This window comes from Oncorhynchus keta, chromosome 17, assembly GCF_023373465.1.
Source record: "Oncorhynchus keta strain PuntledgeMale-10-30-2019 chromosome 17, Oket_V2, whole genome shotgun sequence".
NCBI classification, from domain to species: domain Eukaryota; kingdom Metazoa; phylum Chordata; class Actinopteri; order Salmoniformes; family Salmonidae; genus Oncorhynchus; species Oncorhynchus keta.
The window spans coordinates 48,919,061-48,941,755 of record NC_068437.1 but is presented as its reverse complement, the minus strand read 5'-3'; the positions used below and the strand labels follow the sequence as shown (position 1 = coordinate 48,941,755).

The following is a 22,695-nucleotide window of genomic DNA, read 5'->3' as shown; positions in this document are numbered from 1 at the left end:
AAATAGCTGATCTTATTGGCCAAAATACCAATTAGTGAATGTGTTGAGGTGCCGTGGAACAATTAAGCTAGCTAAAACTGCTAATAATAAAGTTAGCTAGTTTGCTTATTAAAATATGGTCAAATAAATTAACTACATTCTCCATATTGATAAGGTTATAATCGTCAAACACGTATTTGTTGTCATCTTTTGGTTTAAAAGGTTAAAGGTCAGTGGTGAAACGTAGTGCTTTCAAGACAACTGGGAACGCTGGAAAACAATGTGGTCAAATCATGACGTCAGTGATTTTCAGGTCTGAAAGTGTTGGAAGGGTGGCATCACTGCGCTCTTCAGTACAGGCCATTCTACTGCCATTGTTTGGCTATGGAGATTGCATGGCTGTGTGCTCGATTTTATACACCTGTCAGCAGTGGGTGTGGTTGAAATAACCAAATCCACTCATTTGAAGGAGTGTCCACATACTTTTGGTGATATAGTGTATAGGCCAGTAGGCATTTTGCCTTTTGTGATTGAGAGGATTATTGCTATATAACATTTGGCCAAGTAGGCCTACGTTAACATTCGTTTTTCAAGTATTTAACAATTATCAATTTTTGCCATTTCTTAGACACCACCTATTTTGCACCTGATACCGATTCCTCATTTATTTTTTATTTATTTGCCTTTTCTAGTCAGTCAGCTAAAAGTGCATAAAGCTGAACCAAAATGCTGCTCATCCTCCTCGTTGAATCATTTGACTCGATGATATCCCCTTCTGACTGAAAATCACCATTACAGCAGGTTACAGAAGAATTCCGTAAACATCCCAAGCGTCACTTCCGGTTACATTTTGACAGCAAAACACTGCACATTTTAGCTAAACGAAGCTCTGATCCTCGTTATATGTTTATTTTAACACGTTTTATGTTTTATGCTCCACATTTATTAGCCAATTTTACTTGTGTGGCGGAATTGACAGTGTTCAGAAAGAGATCAGTCTTCTGCTTCTAGCAAAAGATGAAAGTGAGTATATGTTGGGATTTTGTTTTTGTTGAAATCGTACAGTTAGCTACGCTTTTGAAATGCACGTCTTTGGTAGCAATCTCACATTTTCGCATTCAAGAAAAAGCAAAAGTGTTTTTTATTGCAATTACATGACTGACGTTGCAGGTGGTGCATACAGGAAAATGAACACACCTCCCCCTTAATAGCCAGCCCACTGTGATGCTCTTTCAGGAAAAACAAGTTATTGTTTGTTTGCTACGTATGTAGCGACCTCACTGCTGCAGAACATGTTGCTGATTACTTTGTGTACGTGTGTTACAGACACGTGATGCACAGCAGCCACTTTGACATGATACTGTAACAGTATTCTTGCTGTCTCTATTTTCGGGCCAATTATGAGTGTGTCAATGTAATAGGATTCTTTTTTGCCTAGTGCCACATGATCACAGTTTATATTCTATTATTCTCAATTCTCTCGATCAAACATAACGTTTTCATTTTAAGCTTTTTATTTATTTTTGTATTTTTCTTTTAAACTTTCTTTATTCTCAGTGTATTTATTTGACCCTGGCGCTATTGATCAAACATAGGCATACTACATGAGATTATTATTATGTTATCATGAATTATGTCCTCATTTAAACTGCGAAATGCAACTATATGAGATATAATATTATGTATATGATATTATTTATTCAGTTAGGCCTATGTGGTTGCAGTTCTCACACTGACTTGTCATGTAGGTTCCTAGTGATGAAAATGAGGTGGTGGAGGAAGCCAGTAGCAGTTCATCATCAGTAGACCACTCCAACAACGAAGAGATTCCTCCTTATCTACGTGAAGAACCTCCTGAAGGTACCATCATGCTTTCTAATTAATCAGATATATCTGAGTTTTGATTCAAACTAACTACTGAAAACGGCTTTAACATTGAAACATGTATCTTTGTGTGTTTGTGTCTGATGAGTCCATTGCAATGAACATGAATCAACATGGGATATCATTTATATTCAACGTTATCTGACGTGGATTGGTTTCCTTGCACCATGCTCTTATAGAAATGTTGCTTACATGAATTAATGTCCACTCTGAAACCACTGAAACAGCAGTTTGTATTTGCTCTGAGAGGACGTGTATCTGTAGTTCAGAAATAGTCAAGTCATTCACCTCATGATCACATCTGATGATGCAGTACATCTGATGATGCAGTACAGCCGAACGGCCTGCAGAGGGGCATATTGGCCAACAGAAGGTTTTGATCATCTTTTAACGTGCAGCAACATAGAGACAGTGGGTGATAGACCTAGGCTCTATCTGTGATTTGCCGTGCTTATACAGGCTAAAATGTAAGGTTATTGGTCATTACTTCAGAGTAAATGCTACATTTAATTCAACCAATTATTCTGCACTACAACCTTGTATGCCAATTCGCACACGACGAGGCTGCGCTAAAATAAAATTATATGAGGCGTTTGCTATCTGTCTGGTGGGGATAATGAGATAATTAATTTCTTCAAGACACAGGCTGAATCCCAAATGGAATCCTATTCCCTATATAGTGCACTACATTTGACCAGAGCCCTATGGGCCCCAGTCAAAAGTAGTGCACTATGTAGGGAATAGGGTTTTATTTGGGACAAACAGAACTGTATGTAAATTAGTGAAATCATGATCAACTAACTGCCTCATCATTATTCCAGATCTTCTGATACAGGCTATTGTTGGGTTCAAATACTATTTCAAATCAGAAACTATTCCATATATTTTATCGTTGGCTTTAGTCTGCCTGGAGTGCCAGATGGGGTTTGCACTTTTTCAACTATTCTATTCGTTCAATTGCGCCAGGTTAGCTCATTCAAGCAGGAAATATTTTAAATAATCAAATAGTATTTGAACCCAGGTCTGCTGTTAAGATGAAGACATTCATACATCTGTCTTTCATGCTAATGCCTTCCTCCTCCCAACACATTACATTTATCAGGTCTAGGCCTAATTGCGCCTGTCAATATCCAACTTCAGTGTAAAGAAATGTAGGCCTAACTCACCTCATTTAAGTGTGTATGTCCTAGTCCCATGTGTAAAGAAATGTAGGCCTAACTCACCTCATTTAAGTGTGTACGTCCTAGTCCCATGTGTAAAGAAATGTAGGCCTAACTCACCTCATTTAAGTGTGTATGTCCTAGTCCCATGTGTAAAGAAATGTAGGCCTAACTCACCTCATTTAAGTGTGTACGTCCTAGTCCCATGTGTAAAGAAATGTAGGCCTAACTCACCTCATTTAAGTGTGTACGTCCTAGTCCCATGTGTAAAGAAATGTAGGCCTAACTCACCTCATTTAAGTGTGTACGTCCTAGTCCCATGTGTAAAGAAATGTAGGCCTAACTCACCTCATTTAAGTGTGTACGTCCTAGTCCCATGTGTAAAGAAATGTAGGCCTAACTCACCTCATTTAAGTGTGTACGTCCTAGTCCCATGTGTAAAGAAATGTAGGCCTAACTCACCTCATTTAAGTGTGTATGTCCTAGTCCCATGTGTAAAGAAATGTAGGCCTAACTCACCTCATTTAAGTGTGTACGTCCTAGTCCCATGTGTAAAGAAATGTAGGCCTAACTCACCTCATTTAAGTGTGTACGTCCTAGTCCCATGTGTAAAGAAATGTAGGCCTAACTCACCTCATTTAAGTGTGTATGTCCTAGTCCCATGTGTAAAGAAATGTAGGCCTAACTCACCTCATTTAAGTGTGTATGTCCTAGTCCCATGTGTAAAGAAATGTAGGCCTAACTCACCTCATTTAAGTGTGTACGTCCTAGTCCCATGTGTAAAGAAAGCATCAAGTCAAATTTTATTTGTCACATACGACAAATACAGTGACATGCTTACTTACAAGCCCAACAATGCAGTTTTAAGAAAATACCTATAAAAAAAGGTAAGAGATAATACTAACAAATAATTCAAGAGCAGCAATAAATAACAAAAGCGGGGCTACCGGTACAGAGTCAATGTGCAGGGGCACCGGTGTCGAGGTAATTGAGGTCTGTCAGTACATTTTTAGGAAACATGAAACGGAATACAGATATCAATTCTGCCTTCATCTTCTCTTTGAGAAAACTATTTTTATGCCTCTCTTTTTTTTTATGTCATTTGTGGACACTACAAAGTAATTAATTTATGGTAATTATCTTTCTGGAAACAAACAAACCCTATTTTTGGTCAAGGACTGGAATCTGATTCACCAAAGTATCACTGCTGTATATTTTAAATAATATTTTGCTGTAATTTACAGAGGCATTGCCATAATGTAAAGTTATTACAGTATATCTGGTGAACAGGCTATATTAGGGCATTGTACTGCTCTTGGGCTTTTCATCCTACATTGAAAGTATTGTATTGCATACCACTTGGTATGAGCTTGGTATGGTTATATGAATTGCGTGTATCTGATGTCTGGTACAATAACTAGGTTGCATTTCAACCCTATCCCAATAGGTTCCTCTCTGAATAATAGCCTATGTGAATGTTAAGTGTTTTACATCCTATAAAATTCTGCTTTTGACAATTTCCCAGCACGGAGTCAGTTGTCGTTATCAGTCTACAAGAGTTTAAATTAATATATTTTTCATCACCATCATGTCAGAGAGGTATGTGTAAGTCTTTCATAGGAGGAGAGGAATTAAAGTGATTTTCTACTTTAGTAGTTCTTCATTTTACCCAGCTGCAGTTGAGAGCTAGTCTAAGACCCAGTACAAATCTGTGTTTTCTGTAACCCAAACAAACAGGATTAAAATAGAAAATAGCCAACAGGATATTGCTCTGCCCATGTTCACAGAATCATCATCAGTCAGCAAGTGTTCTGTGCCCCTAGAACCCATCTGTACTACTGGGCCACGCCTTCTATGCTTTCTTTTCAATCATAGAAAGGCCTTCATAGTAGGTTTGATTAGTTTCATAGCTACTTGAATCATTCTCATGTCATTCTCTGTCATTCTCATGACAGTCACATATCCTCCGTAGAAACCACTACAACACGACCTTCACATCCCTTCCAAACTACTACAACACGACCTTCACATCCCTTCCAAACCACTACAACACGACCTTTACATCCCTTCCAAACCACTACAACACGACCTTCACATCCCTTCCAAACCACTACAACACGACCTTCACATCCCTTCCAAACCACTACAACACGACCTTCACATCCCTTCCAAACCACTACAACACGACCTTCACATCCCTTCCAAACCACTACAACACGACCTTCACATCCCTTCCAAACCACTACAACACGACCTTCACATCCCTTCCAAACCACTACAACACGACCTTCACATCCCTTCCAAACCACTACAACACGACCTTCACATCCCTTCCAAACCACTACAACACGACCTTCACATCCCTTCCAAACCACTACAACACGACCTTCACATCCCTTCCAAACCACTACAACACGACATTCACATCCCTTCCAAACCACTACAACACGACCTTCACATCCCTTCCAAACCACTACAACACGACCTTCACATCCCTTCCAAACCACTACAACACGACCTTCACATGCCTTCCAAACCACTACAACACGACCTTCACATCCCTTCCAAACCACTACAACACGACCTTCACATCCCTTCCAAACCACTACAACACGACCTTCACATCCCTTCCAAACCACTACAACACGTCCTTCACATCCCTTCCACTACAACACGACCTTCACATCCCTTCCACTACAACACGACCTTCACATCCCTTCCAAACCACTACAACACGACCTTCACATCCCTTCCAAACCACTACAACACGACCTTCACATCCCTTCCAAACCACTACAACACGACCTTCACATCCCTTCCAAACCACTACAACACGACCTTCACATCCCTTCCAAACCACTACAACACGACCTTCACATCCCTTCCAAACCACTACAACACGTCCTTCACATCCCTTCCAAACCACTATAACACGACCTTCAGATCCCTTCCAAGCCACTACAACACGACCTTCACATCCCTTCCAAACCACTACAACACGACCTTCACATCCCTTCCAAACCACTACAACACGTCCTTCACATCCCTTCCAAACCACTACAACACGTCCTTCACATCCCTTCCAAACCACTACAACACGACCTTCACATCCCTTCCAAACCACTACAACACGACCTTCACATCCCTTCCAAACCACTACAACACGACCTTCACATCCCTTCCAAACCACTACAACACGACCTTCACATCCCTTCCAAACCACTACAACACGACCTTCACATCCCTTCCAAACCACTACAACACGACCTTCACATCCCTTCCAAACCACTACAACACGTCCTTCACATCCCTTCCAAACCACTACAACATCAGAACAGCCTAAAAGACAGGGCTTGTTTGTTTTTTTTGTCATAACTTCTTACCAAAGTTTCTCCAGCGGGTATCGGCTTGATTTCCATCTGTTGCGAGTTATTAATAGAACCAAATGAAGTTTGATCGACTTTTCCTCCCTGTTTGTCCTGTCGTGTTTTGTGGCGCGGTGTAGGCTGCTCCATCATACCGACAGGTCCAGTACACATCAGGGGAAGATGGTGATGTGCAGAGTAACTGTGATGGATGGACTATCACACAGCTGAACTCTCAGCCAGACACTGTGTGTGTGTGTGTGTGTGTGCGTTGCGTGCTACTCCCCCCAAGTCCTATCGCAACAGCCTGTCCACCTGTGTCTCTGCCTAGCTTTTCATTAGAAGGAGAACACCTCCCAGCTCCAGTCTTCTGTGTGACCCGATCCCAGACTTCACAGACTCATGTAAGACCTTCATTTGAGCTTGTTTGCTACAGCAGGAAAATAATCCTGCAGAAACAGGAAACGTGAATTATTAGGGGACATTTCTGTTGGGGTTGATACATCATATCTGGAATTTCAAAGTAGAAATTACAAACTTCAGAAGCCTTTTTAAAACTGAAATATTTTACATTGCAGGAAAGTTACCCTGCTACAGGGTGATCAAATTGTGTGGCTCTGTGAGGTTACACCGAATTAATCGGGGCAGCAGTGTGCTTTAAATGAGATCATGCTTTCCATGATTATCATCAGTATTTTTAAACGATAGAGCCATTGGAGTTTTATCATAATAATATAATCAAACAGAAGCCTATCACTGTGGCTTGTAATGGAGGGGCTATGGCTTATGTTGGTGCTCATACCTTACAGCCCTCAGGCTGCTGTAAATGTATCCATCTCCAACACTGTGAAGTGTGAGTGAGTGAGTGAGTGAGTGAGTGAGTGAGTGAGTGAGTGAGTGAGTGAGTGAGTGAGTGAGTGTTTGTTCGTCCATCTCCAGCACAACCCTCCTGCGAGGAGTCGGGTGGAAGATGACCCTTCTGTGTTTAATGAGCAGGAAACACACACACCCACACACACCCTGTTACCTACACTGTATGTAGTGCCTGTGTAGGGCCTAGGTAGTGCACTACATACAGTGTAGGGAATAGGGTGCCATTTCAAATTCAGCCCGTGTCTGCCTGCTTCCAGGAAGACCTCGCTTCAAGTTTGTGTCACCTCGATGCGTTGTCGGCTCAGTGGAAATGGTCATTTGTCCACCAAATGCACTGTGATTCTGAGTTGCCAAACTGTTGGTTGAGGACAAAGCTCCACAGTCTTATCAAAGTTCATCAGTCACGATCAACATCACTGGTCTGATTGAGAGAAAGCTCCACAGTCTTATCACAGTTCATCAGTCACGATCAACATCACTGGTGTGATTGAGAGAAAGCTCCACAGTCTTATCACCGTTCATCAGTCACGATCAACATCACTGGTGTGATTGAGAGAAAGCTCCACAGTCTTATCACAGTTCATCAGTCACGATCAATATCACTGGTGTGATTGAGAGAAAGCTCCACAGTCTTATCACAGTTCATCAGTCACGATCAACATCACTGGTGTGATTGAGAGAAAGCTCCACAGTCTTATCACAGTTCATCAGTCACGATCAATATCACTGGTCTGATTGAGAGAAAGCTCCACAGTCTTATCACAGTTCATCAGTCACGATCAACATCACTGGTCTGATTGAGAGAAAGCTCCACAGTCTTATCACAGTTCATCAGTCACAATCAACATCACTGGTCTGACTGGGAGTTTGATTTACGGGCTGCTCTGAGATCTGTCAGTAAAGCTATTCTTTCTTTTTGCTGATCTCCATAACCATAGGAAAGTGAGGAGAGAGGACCCAATGCACACAACACACACACGGTCAGTGGTCAACATTCTGTTTGATCATCTGTCTTATCACTCACCCATTCAAGTGTGGATCACACCATTGGCATACAAGCGTATATGGTAGGCCTACTAAAGATTTGAGAACATAGATAGTATTATCCCAGGGATGGAACGCAACTACGCCATGGTTTATCATGAAACAGAAATACAGGAAAATATTTGATCACTGTTCACTGTTTATATCCCATTTGACTGCACAGATGTATCTTTATTAAAGACATCCCCTGAATGGTTGTTCACATCTCTGTGTTACTGTAAACTAAATCGTCCTCTGGGAGGCTTGCTAGAGGATGCATGCAGACAGGAGCAAGCGAAGAGGCATTTGAACAAAATGATGAAAACAACATTTGCTGTCTCTTAGGGAGAGAGACAGGGAGAGAGACAGGGAGAGAGACAGGGAGAGAGAAAGAGAGAGAGAGAGAGAAAGAGCGAGAGAGAGAGAGAGAGAGAGAGAGAGAGAGCGAGAGCCAGAGACCGAGACAGAGACATAGAGAGAGAGAGAGTGTCTCCTTGTCAAATATGAGCAATTTAGATGAAGAAAAGTGAGCTGTTTGTGTTGTGGATGTTCATTTCCAATTATTTTCCACAGCGTGTTATTTTGTCTTATCAGCACGTTTCTGTCAGAAGGCATACATTGATAATGTGGTAGGGCTGACAGGTTGAGAGAACAACTCTCCTTCCTCACTGCTGCTGTGTTCAAAGAGCTGACAGTCTCTCTATAGCAGACTTTCTGCAAGAACAATGAAAATCAGCAAGGTGCCAAGTCTGCCATCTGTGCTAGCAAATTATGACACTTCATTACTTTATTGGCCCATGTCTGTCCCATCTCTCCCACCTCTCTCTCATCTCTCTCTCTTGTCTCTTTCTCTCAACCTTATCTCTCTCTGAAACCCACAGTAGTTAGCCTACCTTTTGTAGCATAAGGAATCAGGGGTTAATCTAGCCAAATCTAGATGTAATATTTCCCTTCTGTTGCTGGTCTAACACAATGTTTATGACGATACGAGCATCTGTGAGTATTTCCTGTGTTGGGTGGAGAAATGACCGAAACTGGCCTGAATCTGCCTAACTCATCTGTCTTGTCCTAAGCTGGCTCAGCTACTCAGCAATTAAAGTCCCATTCCTCGTGTGCCCCGGGTGCATGGATATTGAATAAATCAATTGATGGCTGCAGAGGAAAATGGAACTCAGAGCTTTGGCCCTCTTTGGTTTTCTGGGGACACAAGGGGATGCTAGTCTTCAGAGATACTACAAGCATTACCACCAACCAACGTGTACCAAGTAACTGTTTCGTAGTTGACAGTGCCTTCACTTCTGAGTCCTGCTGTATCTCCTGCCATCTGGCCAGATCACAAGGACAACCTATGTAGGAGAGATAGCCTTGGCTGAGATGAGAGAGGAGCACTGCTTTCACATTGGTCCTCTTTGGTTTCCAGGGTTTTTCAGAGAGACACACTACAAACATAGTCATCAACCAACCTGTCAAAAGTTGATTTACTGCTTCACAGTTCACCTTTCCTTTTCAATACTTCCTGTGTCTTCTGTTCTGCCATATGGCCATAGCACAAGGACCGAGTAGATAGAGGATAGAGAACCTTGGCTCAGATTAAACCTTGGCACAGCTTTCTTTGTAAACTCCCAGGGCTCCAAGACAACCCAACACCACATGCCTTTGTGTCAAATCAAATCAAATCAAATTTTATTTGTCACATACACATGGTTAGCAGATGTTAATGCGAGTGTAGCGAAATGCTTGTGCTTCTAGTTCCGACAATGCAGTGATAACCAACAAGTAATCTAACTAACAATTCCAAAACTACTGTCTTATACACAGTGTAAGGGGATAAAGAATATGTACATAAGGATATATGAATGAATGATGGTACAGGGCAGCATACAGTAGATGGTATCGAGTACAGTATATACATATGAGATGAGTATGTAGACAAAGTAAACAAAGTGGCATAGTTAAAGTGGCTAGTGATACATGTATTACATAAGGATGCAGTCGATGATATAGAGTACAGTATATACGTATGCATATAAGATGAATAATGTAGGGTAAGTAACATTATATAAGGTAGCATTGTTTAAAGTGGCTAGTGATATATTTACATCATTTCCCATCAATTCCTATTATTAAAGTGGCTGGAGTTGGGTCAGTGTCAATGACAGTGTGTTGGCAGCAGCCACTCAATGTTAGTGGTGGCTGTTTAACAGTGATGGCCTTGAGATAGAAGCTGTTTTTCTCTCGGTCCCAGCTTTGATGCACCTGTACTGACCTCGCCTTCTGGATGATAGCGGGGTGAACAGGCAGTGGCTCGGGTGGTTGATGTCCTTGATGATCTTTATGGCCTTCCTGTAACATCGGGTGGTGTAGGTGTCCTGGAGGGCAGGTAGTTTGCCCCCGGTGATGCGTTGTGCAGACCTCACTACCCTCTGGAGAGCCTTACGGTTGAGGGCAGAGCAGTTGCCGTACCAGGCGGTGATACAGCCCGCCAGGATGCTCTTGATTGTGCATCTGTAGAAGTTTGTGAATGCTTTTGGTGACAAGACGAATTTCTTCAGCCTCCTGAGGTTGAAGAGGCGCTGCTGCGCCTTCTTCACGACGCTGTCAGTGTGAGTGGACCAATTCAGTTTGTCTGTGATGTGTATGCCGAGGAACTTAAAACTTGCTACCCTCTCCACTACTGTTCCATCGATGTGGATAGGGGGTGTTCCCTCTGCTGTTTCCTGAAGTCCACAATCATCTCCTTAGTTTTGTTGACGTTGACTGTGAGGTTATTTTCCTGACACCACACTCCGAGGGCCCTCACCTCCTCTCTGTAGGCCGTCTCGTAGTTGTTGGTAATCAAGCCTACCACTGTTGTGTCGTCCGCAAACTTGATGATTGAGTTGGAGCGTGCGTGGCCACGCAGTCGTGGGTGAACAGGGAGTACAGGAGAGGGCTCAGAACGCACCCTTGTGGGGCCCCGTGTTGAGGATCAGCGGGGAGGAGATGTTGTTGCCTACCCTCACCACCTGGGGGCGGCCCGTCAGGAAGTCCAGTACCCAGTTGCACAGGGCGGGGTCGAGACCCAGGGTCTCGAGCTTGATGACGAGCTTGGAGGGTACTATGGTGTTGAATGCCGAGCTGTAGTCGATGAACAGCATTCTCACATAGGTATTCCTCTTGTCCGGGTGGGTTAGGGCAGTGTGCAGTGTGGTTGAGATTGCATCGTCTGTGGACCTATTTGGGCGGTAAGCAAATTGGAGTGGGTCTAAGGTGTCAGGTAGGGTGGAGGTGATATGGTCCTTGACTAGTCTCTCAAAGCACTTCATGATGACGGAAGTGAGTGCTACGGGGCGGTAGTCGTTTAGCTCAGTTACCTTAGCTTTCTTGGGAACAGGAACAATGGTGGCCCTCTTGAAGCATGTGGGAACAGCAGACTGGTAAAGGGATTGATTGAATATGTCCGTAAACACACGAGCCAGCTGGTCTACGCATGCTCTGAGGGCGCGGCTGGGGATGCCGTCTGGGCCTGCAGCCTTGCGAGGGTTAACACGTTTAAATGTCTTACTCACCTCGGCTGCAGTGTAGGAGAGACCGCATGTTTTCGTTGCAGGCCGTGTCAGTGGCACTGTATTGTCCTCAAAGCGGGCAAAAAAGTTATTTAGTCTGCCTGGGAGCAAGACATCCTGGTCCGTGACTGGGCTGGGTTTCTTCTTGTAGTCCGTGATTGACTGTAGACCCTGCCACATGCCTCTTGTGTCTGAGCCGTTGAATTGAGATTCTACTTTGTCTCTGTACTGACGCTTAGCTTATTTAATAGCCTTGCGGAGGGAATAGCTGCATTGTTTATATTCGGTCATGTTACCAGACACCTTGCCCTGATTAAAAGCAGTGGTTCGAGCTTTCAGTTTCACGCGAATGCTGCCATCAATCCACGGTTTCTGGTTAGGGAATGTTTTTATCGTTGCTATGGGAACGGCATCTTCAACGCACGTTCTAATGAACTCGCACACCGAATCAGCGTATTCGTCAATATTTTCATCTGACGCAATACGAAACATGTCCCAGTCCACGTGATGGAAGCAGTCTTGGAGTGTGGAGTCAGCTTGGTCGGACCAGCGTTGGACAGACCTCAGCGTGGGAGCCTCTTTTTAAGTTTCTCTCTGTAGGCAGGGATCAACAAAATGGAGTCGTGGTCAGCTTTTCTGAAAGGGGGCGGGGCAGGGCCTTATATGCATCGCGGAAGTTAGAGTAACAATGATCCAAGGTTTTACCACCCCTGGTTGCGCAATCGATATGCTGATAAAATTTAGGGAGTCTTGTTTTCAGATTAGCTTTGTTAAAATCCCCAGCTACAATGAATGCAGCCTCCGGATAAATAGTTTCCAGTTTGCAAAGAGTTAAATAAAGTTTGTTCAGAGCCATCGATGTGTCTGCTTGGGGGATATATACGACTGTGATTATAATCGAAGAGAATTCTCTTGGTAGATAATGCGGTCTACATTTGATTGTGAGGAATTCTAAATCAGGTGAACAGAACGATTTGAGTTCCTGTATGTCTCATCACACCATGTTAGTCATGAGGCATACGCCCCGCCACTCTTCTTACCAGAAAGATGTTTGTTTCTGTTGGCGCGATGCGTGGAGAAACCCGTTGGCTGCACCGCCCTGGATAGCGTCTTCCCAGTGAGCCATGTTTCGGTGAAGCATAGGACGTTACAGTCTCTGATGTCCCTCTGGAATGCTACCCTTGCTCGGATTTCATCAACCTTGTTGTCAAGAGACTGGACTTTGGCAAGAAGAATACTAGGTAGTGGTGCGCGATGTGCCCGTGTCCTGAGTCTGACCAGAAGACCGCTACGTTTCCCTCTTTTACGAAGTCGTTTCTTTTGGGGGTCGCTGCATGCGATCCATTCCGTTGACCTGGATGAAAGGCAGAACACAGGATCCGCGTCGCGGAAAACATATTCTTGGTCGTACTGATGGTGAGTTGACGCTGATCTTATATTCAGTAGTTCTTCTCGACTGTATGTAATGAAACCTAAGATGACCTGGGGTACTAATGTAAGAAATAACACGTAAAAAAACAAAAAAACTGCATAGTTTCCTAGGAACGCGAAGCGAGGCGGCCATCTCTGTCGGTGTTGAAGTATTGAAAATAATATTTACCTGTAACCTCTGACCTCTCACCTTCCCATTGAAAGGTGTACCTTCCTGCATTATGCAGTGTGGTGCACGTAGTGATTACACTATTGATCATAATTACTTATTGATCAGTTAAATCACCAGATTTTTTCTCTCTCTGTCTCTCTCACTCTCTCTTTCTCTGTCTCTCTTTCTCTGTCTCTCTCACTCTCTCTTTCTCTGTCTCTCACTCTCTCTTTCTCTGTCACTGGCATGAACATCATCATTGTTTTAATTTTCTCCTAACCTTACCACATTTCCCACTACCAGTGACAGCAGTAACAAATTTCCTCAAGCGAAAACACTTCTTCACACTCAACTGCTCTAACCCCACCATCTTCTGTAACACCATAGCTGACCTCACAAACATATCAACATTAAAAAAAAAAAAAATCTGCCAATTTGACAGATTTCCCAAAAGTCTGATCCAGAAACCCATTTACCTCCTCTAGATTGTAAATTGAGTCGTCACCAGATGCTATCATATCAACAGAGACGTACATATCCTTCTGATCCTCCTCAACTGAGGCCACAGATCCCTGACTCCCCTCAGCCACATCACTCCCCACTTGCACCCCATCACTCATACTGGGCATCTCCTCCACTACCTGGGAGGCTAGCCCCACCTGAACCCCCTCCTGTACCCCATCACTCATACTGGGCATCTCCTCCACTACCTGGGAGGCTAGCCCCACCTGAACCCCCTCCTGTACCCCATCACTCGTGCTGCGCATCTACTCACTAGTCTGGGGAAGTGGCTCCCCAAATCCATCCTGAGCTCCTACAATAATATTTTTCTGCTGCACATCAGACGCTATGTTCCCCTCTGGTACAAGCTGCAACTCAGTACCCTCAACACGGACAACTTGTTCCTCAGCAACAGGTGCTTGTGGCGGCTCTACCACTGTCGGCCCACCTCTCCCTACATCAGTGGGCCCAGGCATTACGAGGACCACCTACGCCCCTCCTTCCGCCTTCTACCTTTTCAGGCAAGCATGTCATTTATGGCCAACATCCCCACACTCAAAACACTGTTGACTACCTATACTAGCATAAGCCATATACAGTCTGTTGTCATACTTGACTTTAAACGATACCGCCCAAGTATGCTCTGGAGTCCAGAAACATAAAAACCTGTCGCCGAAACGACATAACCGGTTTCAGAGCGGGGTGTTTGAAACGACATAACCTGTTTCAGAGCGGGGTATTTGAAACGACATAACCTGTTTCAGAGCGGGGTGTTTGAAACGACATAACCTGTTTCAGAGCGGGGTGTTTGAAACGACATAACCTGTTTCAGAGCGGGGTGTTTGAAACGACATAACCTGTTTCAGAGCGGGGTGTTTGAAACGACATAACCTGTTTCAGAGCGGGGTGTTTGAAACGACATAACCTGTTTCAGAGCGGGGTGTTTGAAACGACATAACCTGTTTCAGAGCGGGGTGTTTGAAACGACATAACCTGTTTCCGAGCGGGGTGTTTGAAACGACATAACCTGTTTCCGAGCGGGGTGTTTGAAATGACATAACCTGTTTCCGAGCGGGGTGTTTTTAAACGACAACCTGTTTCCGAGCGGGGTGTTTGAAACGACATAACCTGTTTCAGAGCGGGGTGTTTGAAACGACATAACCTGTTTCAGAGCGGGGTGTTTGAAACGACAACCTGTTTCAGAGCCGGGTGTTTGAAACGACATAACCTGTTTCAGAGCCGGGTGTTTGAAACGACATAACCTGTTTCAGAGCGGGGTGTTTGAAACGACATAACCTGTTTCAGAGCGGGGTGTTTGAAACGACATAACCTGTTTCAGAGCGGGGTGTTTGAAACGACATAACCTGTTTCAGAGCGGGGTGTTTGAAACGACATAACCTGTTTCAGAGCGGGGTGTTTGAAACGACATAACCTGTTTCCGAGCGGGGTGTTTGAAACGACATAACCTGTTTCAGAGCGGGGTGTTTGAAACGACATAACCTGTTTCCGAGCCGGGTGTTTGAAACGACATAACCTGTTTCAGAGCGGGGTGTTTGAAACGACATAACCTGTTTCAGAGCCGGGTGTTTGAAACGACATAACCTGTTTCAGAGCCGGGTGTTTGAAACGACATAACCTGTTTCAGAGCCGGGTGTTTGAAACGACATAACCTGTTTCAGAGCCGGGTGTTTGAAACGACATAACCTGTTTCAGAGCCGGGTGTTTGAAACGACATAACCTGTTTCAGAGCCGGGTGTTTGAAACGACATAACCTGTTTCAGAGCCGGGTGTTTGAAACGACATAACCTGTTTCAGAGCCGGGTGTTTGAAACGACATAACCTGTTTCCGAGCCGGGTGTTTGAAACGACATAACCTGTTTCAGAGCGGGGTGTTTGAAACGACATAACCTGTTTCAGAGCGGGGTGTTTGAAACGACATAACCTGTTTCAGAGCGGGGTGTTTGAAACGACATAACCTGTTTCAGAGCGGGGTGTTTGAAACGACATAACCTGTTTCCGAGCCGGGTGTTTGAAACGACATAACCTGTTTCCGAGCGGGGTGTTTGAAACGACATAACCTGTTTCCGAGCGCGGTGTTTGAAACGACATAACCTGTTTCCGAGCGGGGTGTTTGAAACGACATAACCTGTTTCAGAGCGGGGTGTTTGAAACGACATAACCTGTTTCAGAGCGGGGTGTTTGAAACGACATAACCTGTTTCCGAGCCGGGTGATTGAAACGACATAACCTGTTTCCGAGCGGGGTGTTTGAAACGATTTGTTTTTTTCTCTTTGTCTGTTTTTTTTAGTTGTTTCTTCTGCTTTTCCTTTATCTTTTCTATATGGCAATCATTTTCAAGGATCCTCAATCAACTTAGACAAACTGAGGGTGATATATAATCGTATAGTATATAACAAACTCTCTTAGGTTATCATAGCCTTGAGGTGAGCCATGCAGTTCGTTTTCAAAGTGGGTGACGGAAGCTAAACAGGCACCTTTTACCGAGATGTGCTCGGCATGAAGATTTCAAAGAGTTTGAAGAGGGATGCAACTTGTAAGGGCCCTTATGATGGGAAATGGAGCAAGACAATGGTCGACTTTGGGCCAGAGGATGGCTGAATGGCTTTGATGGCTTTGTGGCTGAACTGACCTACAATTATGTAGTGGGACTTCCTGGGTCTGACTCTACAGTCTAGCCAGGCTGTCAGCAATGCTAAGCAGCTTGGTTGGCCCTTAGTTGGCCCCTCACTGAGGTTGGAAAGGTGGTCTATCTGGATGAGGCCCCAGGAGGTTATCACTTCTACCTGGTGGACAAAGAGCAGCCTCCCAATGATCCCGTACAGAAGGGGAGTCCGGCAGGGTCTGACCTGCAGGAATCAATACACGGCTGCTCCTCCCTTCTGGGGACGAAGGTGAAAGAGAGAAATGATTCACAGACACTCAGTGTAAACTAGAGCTTCACAACATTGTTGGGACAGTAGACCATGGGACAGCCTTTGGACGTATAGCATTCTCTTGTCCATGTGAGCAGTTGGCAGATCTTGAAGCACTGATGACAAAAGGAAACCATAAAATCCTTACTATCTTGGTTAGCCTGGACACCCCATGAGATCTGCGTTGTTGTTTGAGACTTTATTGTGCTGTGGGTTCCCAGACCCAATAAAGGTTCTTTAAAACTCAAACTCTTTCTCTGTCTCTTTCTCTGTCTCTCTTTCTCTCTCTCTGTCTTGTCCCCTCTTTTACACACGCACTCTGCGACTATCCAAATGTGTCCATACATCCCATAAACAGACCCTGTCTGGCTGCCGTGGCTCAGGTGATGGTGGATGTCTCTGTTAGATCCTTCAAAGCACAAACACTGACACGAAGTGTGTGTGTGTGTGTGTGTGTGTGTGTGTGTGTGTGTGTGTGTGTGTGTGTGTGTGTGTGTGTGTGTGTGTGTGTGTGTGTGTGTGTGTGTGTGTGTGTGTGTGTTGAGATGAAGGAGCTGAACGACTTTGATTTTCTTCCATAAATCCCAGCAGATGAGGGATTGGGTCCTGTCAGGGCCAGCAGAAATTCAGCCTTATTTCTCACCCAGCCTCCCAGTCAGAGTGGACTGAGGGGAGAGTCTCAGAGAAGGGAGAGCTGGACCTAAAGCGGTCAGTCTGGGACTTGAGAAGCTGTTTAATGGTCATTTCAATGATTGATGTATACCCATTGATTCCTGAATAATATAATGAGTTTAGCACCACTGTCTTTATTATGACCTAAAATATATGGTTTTATTACTCTGTTGTTTACAAACGACAAGAAGTTGAATCTCAGTCTGTACCTTTTTAAAGCAGGCAGTATGGATGTGAAAATTAAATCACATGGAAACACACCATACAACAAGGGATATGACAAAAAGAAACAGGACGAATCACACATTTGATGTATCAATAAGGTACTATGCTTAAAGGTTGCTGTTGACAAGATGTATTGCATGTTCAACCTGTTTCTCATCATGAATCTGGAGTCTGCCCTGCAGAGTGGTCACTAGCTGGCACAGCCAAACATTTCTAAAATCAGATTTAAACATAACCCTAACCTTAATGCTTAACCCTAACCTTAACCCTAACCTTAACCCTAACCTTAATGCTTAACCTTAACCCTAACCTTAATGCTTAACCTTAACCCTAACCTTAATGCTTAACCCTAACCTTAATGCTTAACCCTAACCTTAATGCTTAACCCTAACCTTAACCCTAACCTTAATGCTTAACCCTAACCTTAACCCTAACCTTAATGCTTAACCTAACCTTAACCCTAACCTTAATGCTTAACCTTAACCCTAACCTTAATGCTTAACCTTAACCCTAACCTCCCTAACCTAATGCTTAACCTTAACCCTAACCTTAATGCCCTAACCTTAATGCTTAACCAACCTTAATGCTTAACCTTAACCTAATGCTTAACCCTAACCTTAATGCTTAACCCTTAACCTAACCTTAACCCTAACCTTAATGCCTAACCATAATCTTAACCCTAACCTTAATGCTTAACCCTAACCTTAACCCCCTAACCTTAATGCCTAACCTTAACCCTAACCTTTGCTTAACCTAACCTTAACCCTAACCTTAATGCTTAACCTTAACCCTAACCTTAATGCTTAACCTTAACCCTAACCTTAATCGTAACCCTAACCTTAACCTTAATGCTTAACCATAATCTTAACCCTAACCTTAACCCTGACCTTAATGCCCATAATCTTAACCCTAACCTTAATGCTTAACCCTAACCTTAACGCTTAACCCTAACCTTAATGCTTAACCCTAACCTTAACCTTAATGCTTAACCCTAACCTTAACCCTAACCTTAACCCTAACCTTAATGCTTAACCATAATTTTATCCCTAACCTTAACCCTAACCGTAATGCTTAACCATAATCTTAACCCTAACCTTAATGCTTAACCATAATCTTAACCCTAACTTTAATGCTTAACCCTAACCTTAATGCTTAACCCTAACCTTAACCCTAACCTTAACCCTCAACCCTAACCCTAACCTTAACCCTAACCTTAATGCTTAACCCTAACCTTAACCCTAACCTTAATGCTTAACCATAATCTTAACCCTAACCTAAACCACACTGCTGACCCTAATTCCTAACCCTAACCTAAACTACACTGCTGACACAAATTTCTAACCCTAACCTAAACCACACTGCTGACTTTAATTCCTAACCTAAACCACACTGCTGACCCTAATTCCTAACCCTAACCTTAAATTGAGACCCAAAAGCATATATTCAAGGTAAAGGGTGGCTATTTCAAGAATCTCAAATATAAAATATATTTAGATTTGTTTACTAAATGATTCCATATGTGTTTTAATGTCTTCACTGATGTCTTCGTGATTATTAGAAAATAGGCAAACATAAAGAAAACCCTGGAATGAGTAGGTGTTTTAAAACGGAAGCATGGAAATGGCTTATTGTAGTTTCACACCACTCACTTGTATTTTCAGCCATGCAATAGGACAATTATTCCACTACATGTTAATGTTTTAAATGTATGTAAATTGTAAAGATGTTGTATTGTTATGAGTAGTGGACAGGAGGCATAGGAATTGCTTATAGGACAATACTAGTTTTGTTTACCAGACCAGGCTATTTCATATCAAGGAAATCATGTATTCTTTTCTTGAAAAGCTTCTGTGCTGTATAAACCTGGCCTGCTATATGTTGTATTGTATAGTGGTTCTATGGGTCTATTATTATCATACTTTTCCTCTGGTCTTTTACCAGGCCCAATGGTGAGAATAGTTTTTTGTTGAGCAGTGTAGCTGGGCTAGGTTTACAATGGGGCAAAAAAGTATTAAGTCAGCCACCAATTGTGCAAGTTATCCCACTTAAAAATATGAGAGAGGCCTGTAATATTCATCATAGGTACACTTCAACTATGACAGACCAAATGAGGAAAAAAAATCCAGAAAATCACATTGTAGGATTTTTAATGAATGTATTTGCAAATTATGGTGCGAAATAAGTATTTGGTCACCTACAAACAAGCAAGATTTCTGGCTCTCACAGACCTGTAACTTCTTCTTTAAGAGGCTCCTCTGTCCTCCACTCGTTACCTGTATTAATGGCACCTGTTTGAACTTGTTATCAGTATAAAAGACACCTGTCCACAACCTCAAACATTCACACTCCAAACTCCACTATGGCCAAGACGAAAGAGCTGTCAAAGGACACCAGAAACACAATTGTAGACCTGCACCTGGCTGGGAAGAATCTGCAATAGGTAAGCAGCTTGGTTTGAAGAAATCAACTGTGGGAGCAATTATTAGGACATGGAAGACATACAAGACCACTGATAATCTCCCTCGATCTGGGGCTCCACGCAAGATTTCACCCCGTGGGGTCAAAATGATCACAAGAACGGTGAGCAAAAATCCCAGAACCACACGGGGGGACCTAGTGAATGACCTCCAGAGAGCTGGGACCAAAGTAACAAAGCCTACCATCAGTAACACACTACGCCGCCAGGGACTCAAATCCTGCCAGACATGTCCCCCTGCTTAAGCCAGTACATGTCCAGGCCCGTCTGAAGTTTGCTAGAGAGCATTTGGATGATCCAGAAGAAAATTGGGAGAATGTCATATGGTCAGATGAAACCAAAATATAACTTTTTGGTAAAAACTCGTTTGGAAAAAGAACACCATAAAGAACACTACTGTGAAGCATGGGGATGGAAACATCATGCTTTGGGGCTGTTTTTCTGCAAAGGGACCAGGACGACTGATCCGTGTAAAGGAAAGAATGAATGGGGCCATGTATCGTGAGATTTTGAGTGAAAACTTCCTTCCATCAGCAAGGGCATTGAAGATGAAACGTGGCTGGGTCTTTCAGCATGACAATGATCCCAAACACACCGCTCGGGCAATGAAGGAGTGGCTTCGTAAGAAGCATTTCAAGGTCCTGGAATGGCCTAGCCAGTCTCCAGATCTCAACCCCATAGAAAATCTTTGGAGGGAGTTGAAAGTCCGTGTTGCCCAGTAACAGCCCCAAAACATCACTGCTCTAGAGGAGATCTGCATGGAGGAATGGGCCAAAATACCAGCAACAGTGTGTGAAAACCGTGTGAAGACTTACAGAAAACGTTTGACATCTGTCATTGCCAACAAAGGGTATATAACAAAGTATTGAGATAAACTTATGATGAAAATTACAGGCCTCTTATCTTTTTAAGTGGGAGAACTTGCACAATTGGTGGCTGACTAAATACTTTTTTTGCCCCACTGTATATGTAGAAGTATTTTCTCCAGCAAACTGAATCCTTGCTGCCTTCTCAGCCTCTACTAAACGTTGAGTGCTTGGGACGGGACATGTTTTATGTCTATTATCTGACTTGGAATCTGTTAATTGTTCGTCAAGCTGTTTTTAGAAGCATTATAGTTATTGTTCTTTACAGGAGCTTACAACCATTCATCATCAGGGACATGGTTCCTATTGTCCTACTGTTGAACAAGCCTTGTACTACGCTGTATTATATTATCTCAGTGTAGGCTAGTTTTCATTCCCACCACGTTTGGTTTCAGCATGACCACGCCTTCTATACGAGCACAATGGTTTATTCCTGTCTTCTCTCCTCTTTCTGAAACTTTTTTAATTCATATTTTTCCCCCATTAGGATCATTTTTGTTTGAGTATGCAGTTGTGCTGATGATATACCCCAGAGTCAGAGATGATATACCCCAGAGTCAGAGATGATATACCCCAGAGTCAGAGATGATATACCCCAGAGTCAGAGATGATATACCCCAGAGTCAGAGATGATATACCCCAGAGTCAGAGATGATATACCCCAGAGTCAGAGATGATATACCCCAGAGTCAGAGATGATGTACCCCAGAGTCGGAGATGATGATGTACCCCAGAGTCGGAGAGGATGATGTACCCCAGAGTCGGAGAGGATGATGTACCCCAGAGTCGGAGACGATGATGTACCCCAGAGTCGGAGAGGATGATGTACCCCAGAGTCGGAGAGGATGATGTACCCCAGAGTCGGAGAGGATGATGTACCCCAGAGTCGGAGAGGATGATGTACCCCAGAGTCGGAGAGGATGATGTACCCCAGAGTCGGAGAGGATGATGTACCCCAGAGTCGGAGAGGATGATGTACCCCAGAGTCGGAGAGGATGATGTACCCCAGAGTCGGAGAGGATGATGTACCCCAGAGTCGGAGAGGATGATGTACCCCAGAGTCGGAGAGGATGATGTACCCCAGAGTCGGAGAGGATGATGTACCCCAGAGTCGGAGAGGATGATGTACCCCAGAGTCGGAGAGGATGATGTACCCCAGAGTCGGAGTCAGGATGATGTACCCCAGAGTCGGAGAGGATGATGTACCCCAGAGTCGGAGAGGATGATGTACCCCAGAGTCGGAGAGGATGATGTACCCCAGAGTCGGAGAGGATGATGTACCCCAGAGTCGGAGAGGATGATGTACCCCAGAGTCGGAGAGGATGATGTACCCCAGAGTCGGAGAGGATGATGTACCCCAGAGTCGGAGAGGATGATGTACCCCAGAGTCGGAGAGGATGATGTACCCCAGAGTCGGAGAGGATGATGTACCCCAGAGTCGGAGAGGATGATGTACCCCAGAGTCGGAGAGGATGATGTACCCCAGAGTCGGAGAGGATGATGTACCCCAGAGTCGGAGAGGATGATGTACCCCAGAGCCGGAGAGGATGATGTACCCCAGAGCCGGAGAGGATGATGTACCCCAGAGCCGGAGAGGATGATGTACCCCAG

At 43.8% G+C, this 22,695-nt stretch overlaps 1 protein-coding gene, 2 long non-coding RNA genes and 1 pseudogene across 3 annotated transcripts in view; 2 read left to right on the top strand and 2 right to left on the bottom strand.

Annotated features, from left to right (window-relative positions):
• The first annotated feature begins 795 nt into the window (after window positions 1-795).
• Window positions 796-22,695, top strand: part of LOC118395977 (transmembrane protein 263-like) — a 44,511-nt gene continuing 22,611 nt past the window's right edge. Inside the window, exons 1-2 of the mRNA XM_035790098.2 lie at window positions 796-1,002; window positions 1,728-1,839. Of these exons, the coding sequence (XP_035645991.1) occupies window positions 997-1,002; window positions 1,728-1,839 (118 nt within the window). The 5' untranslated portion in view covers window positions 796-996. The remainder of the gene's footprint in view (window positions 1,003-1,727; window positions 1,840-22,695) is intronic.
• LOC127908327 (uncharacterized) lies at window positions 14,662-16,029 on the bottom strand. The gene is made up of 3 exons (XR_008066843.1): window positions 15,787-16,029; window positions 15,175-15,344; window positions 14,662-14,905 (listed from the first exon to the last, which is right to left on the bottom strand). It is a non-coding gene; the product is annotated as an uncharacterized LOC127908327 (long non-coding RNA).
• On the top strand, window positions 16,105-17,312 carry LOC118395976 (glyoxalase domain-containing protein 4-like; annotated as a pseudogene).
• LOC127908328 (uncharacterized) lies at window positions 17,321-19,737 on the bottom strand. The gene is made up of 3 exons (XR_008066845.1): window positions 18,763-19,737; window positions 18,116-18,177; window positions 17,321-18,015 (listed from the first exon to the last, which is right to left on the bottom strand). It is a non-coding gene; the product is annotated as an uncharacterized LOC127908328 (long non-coding RNA).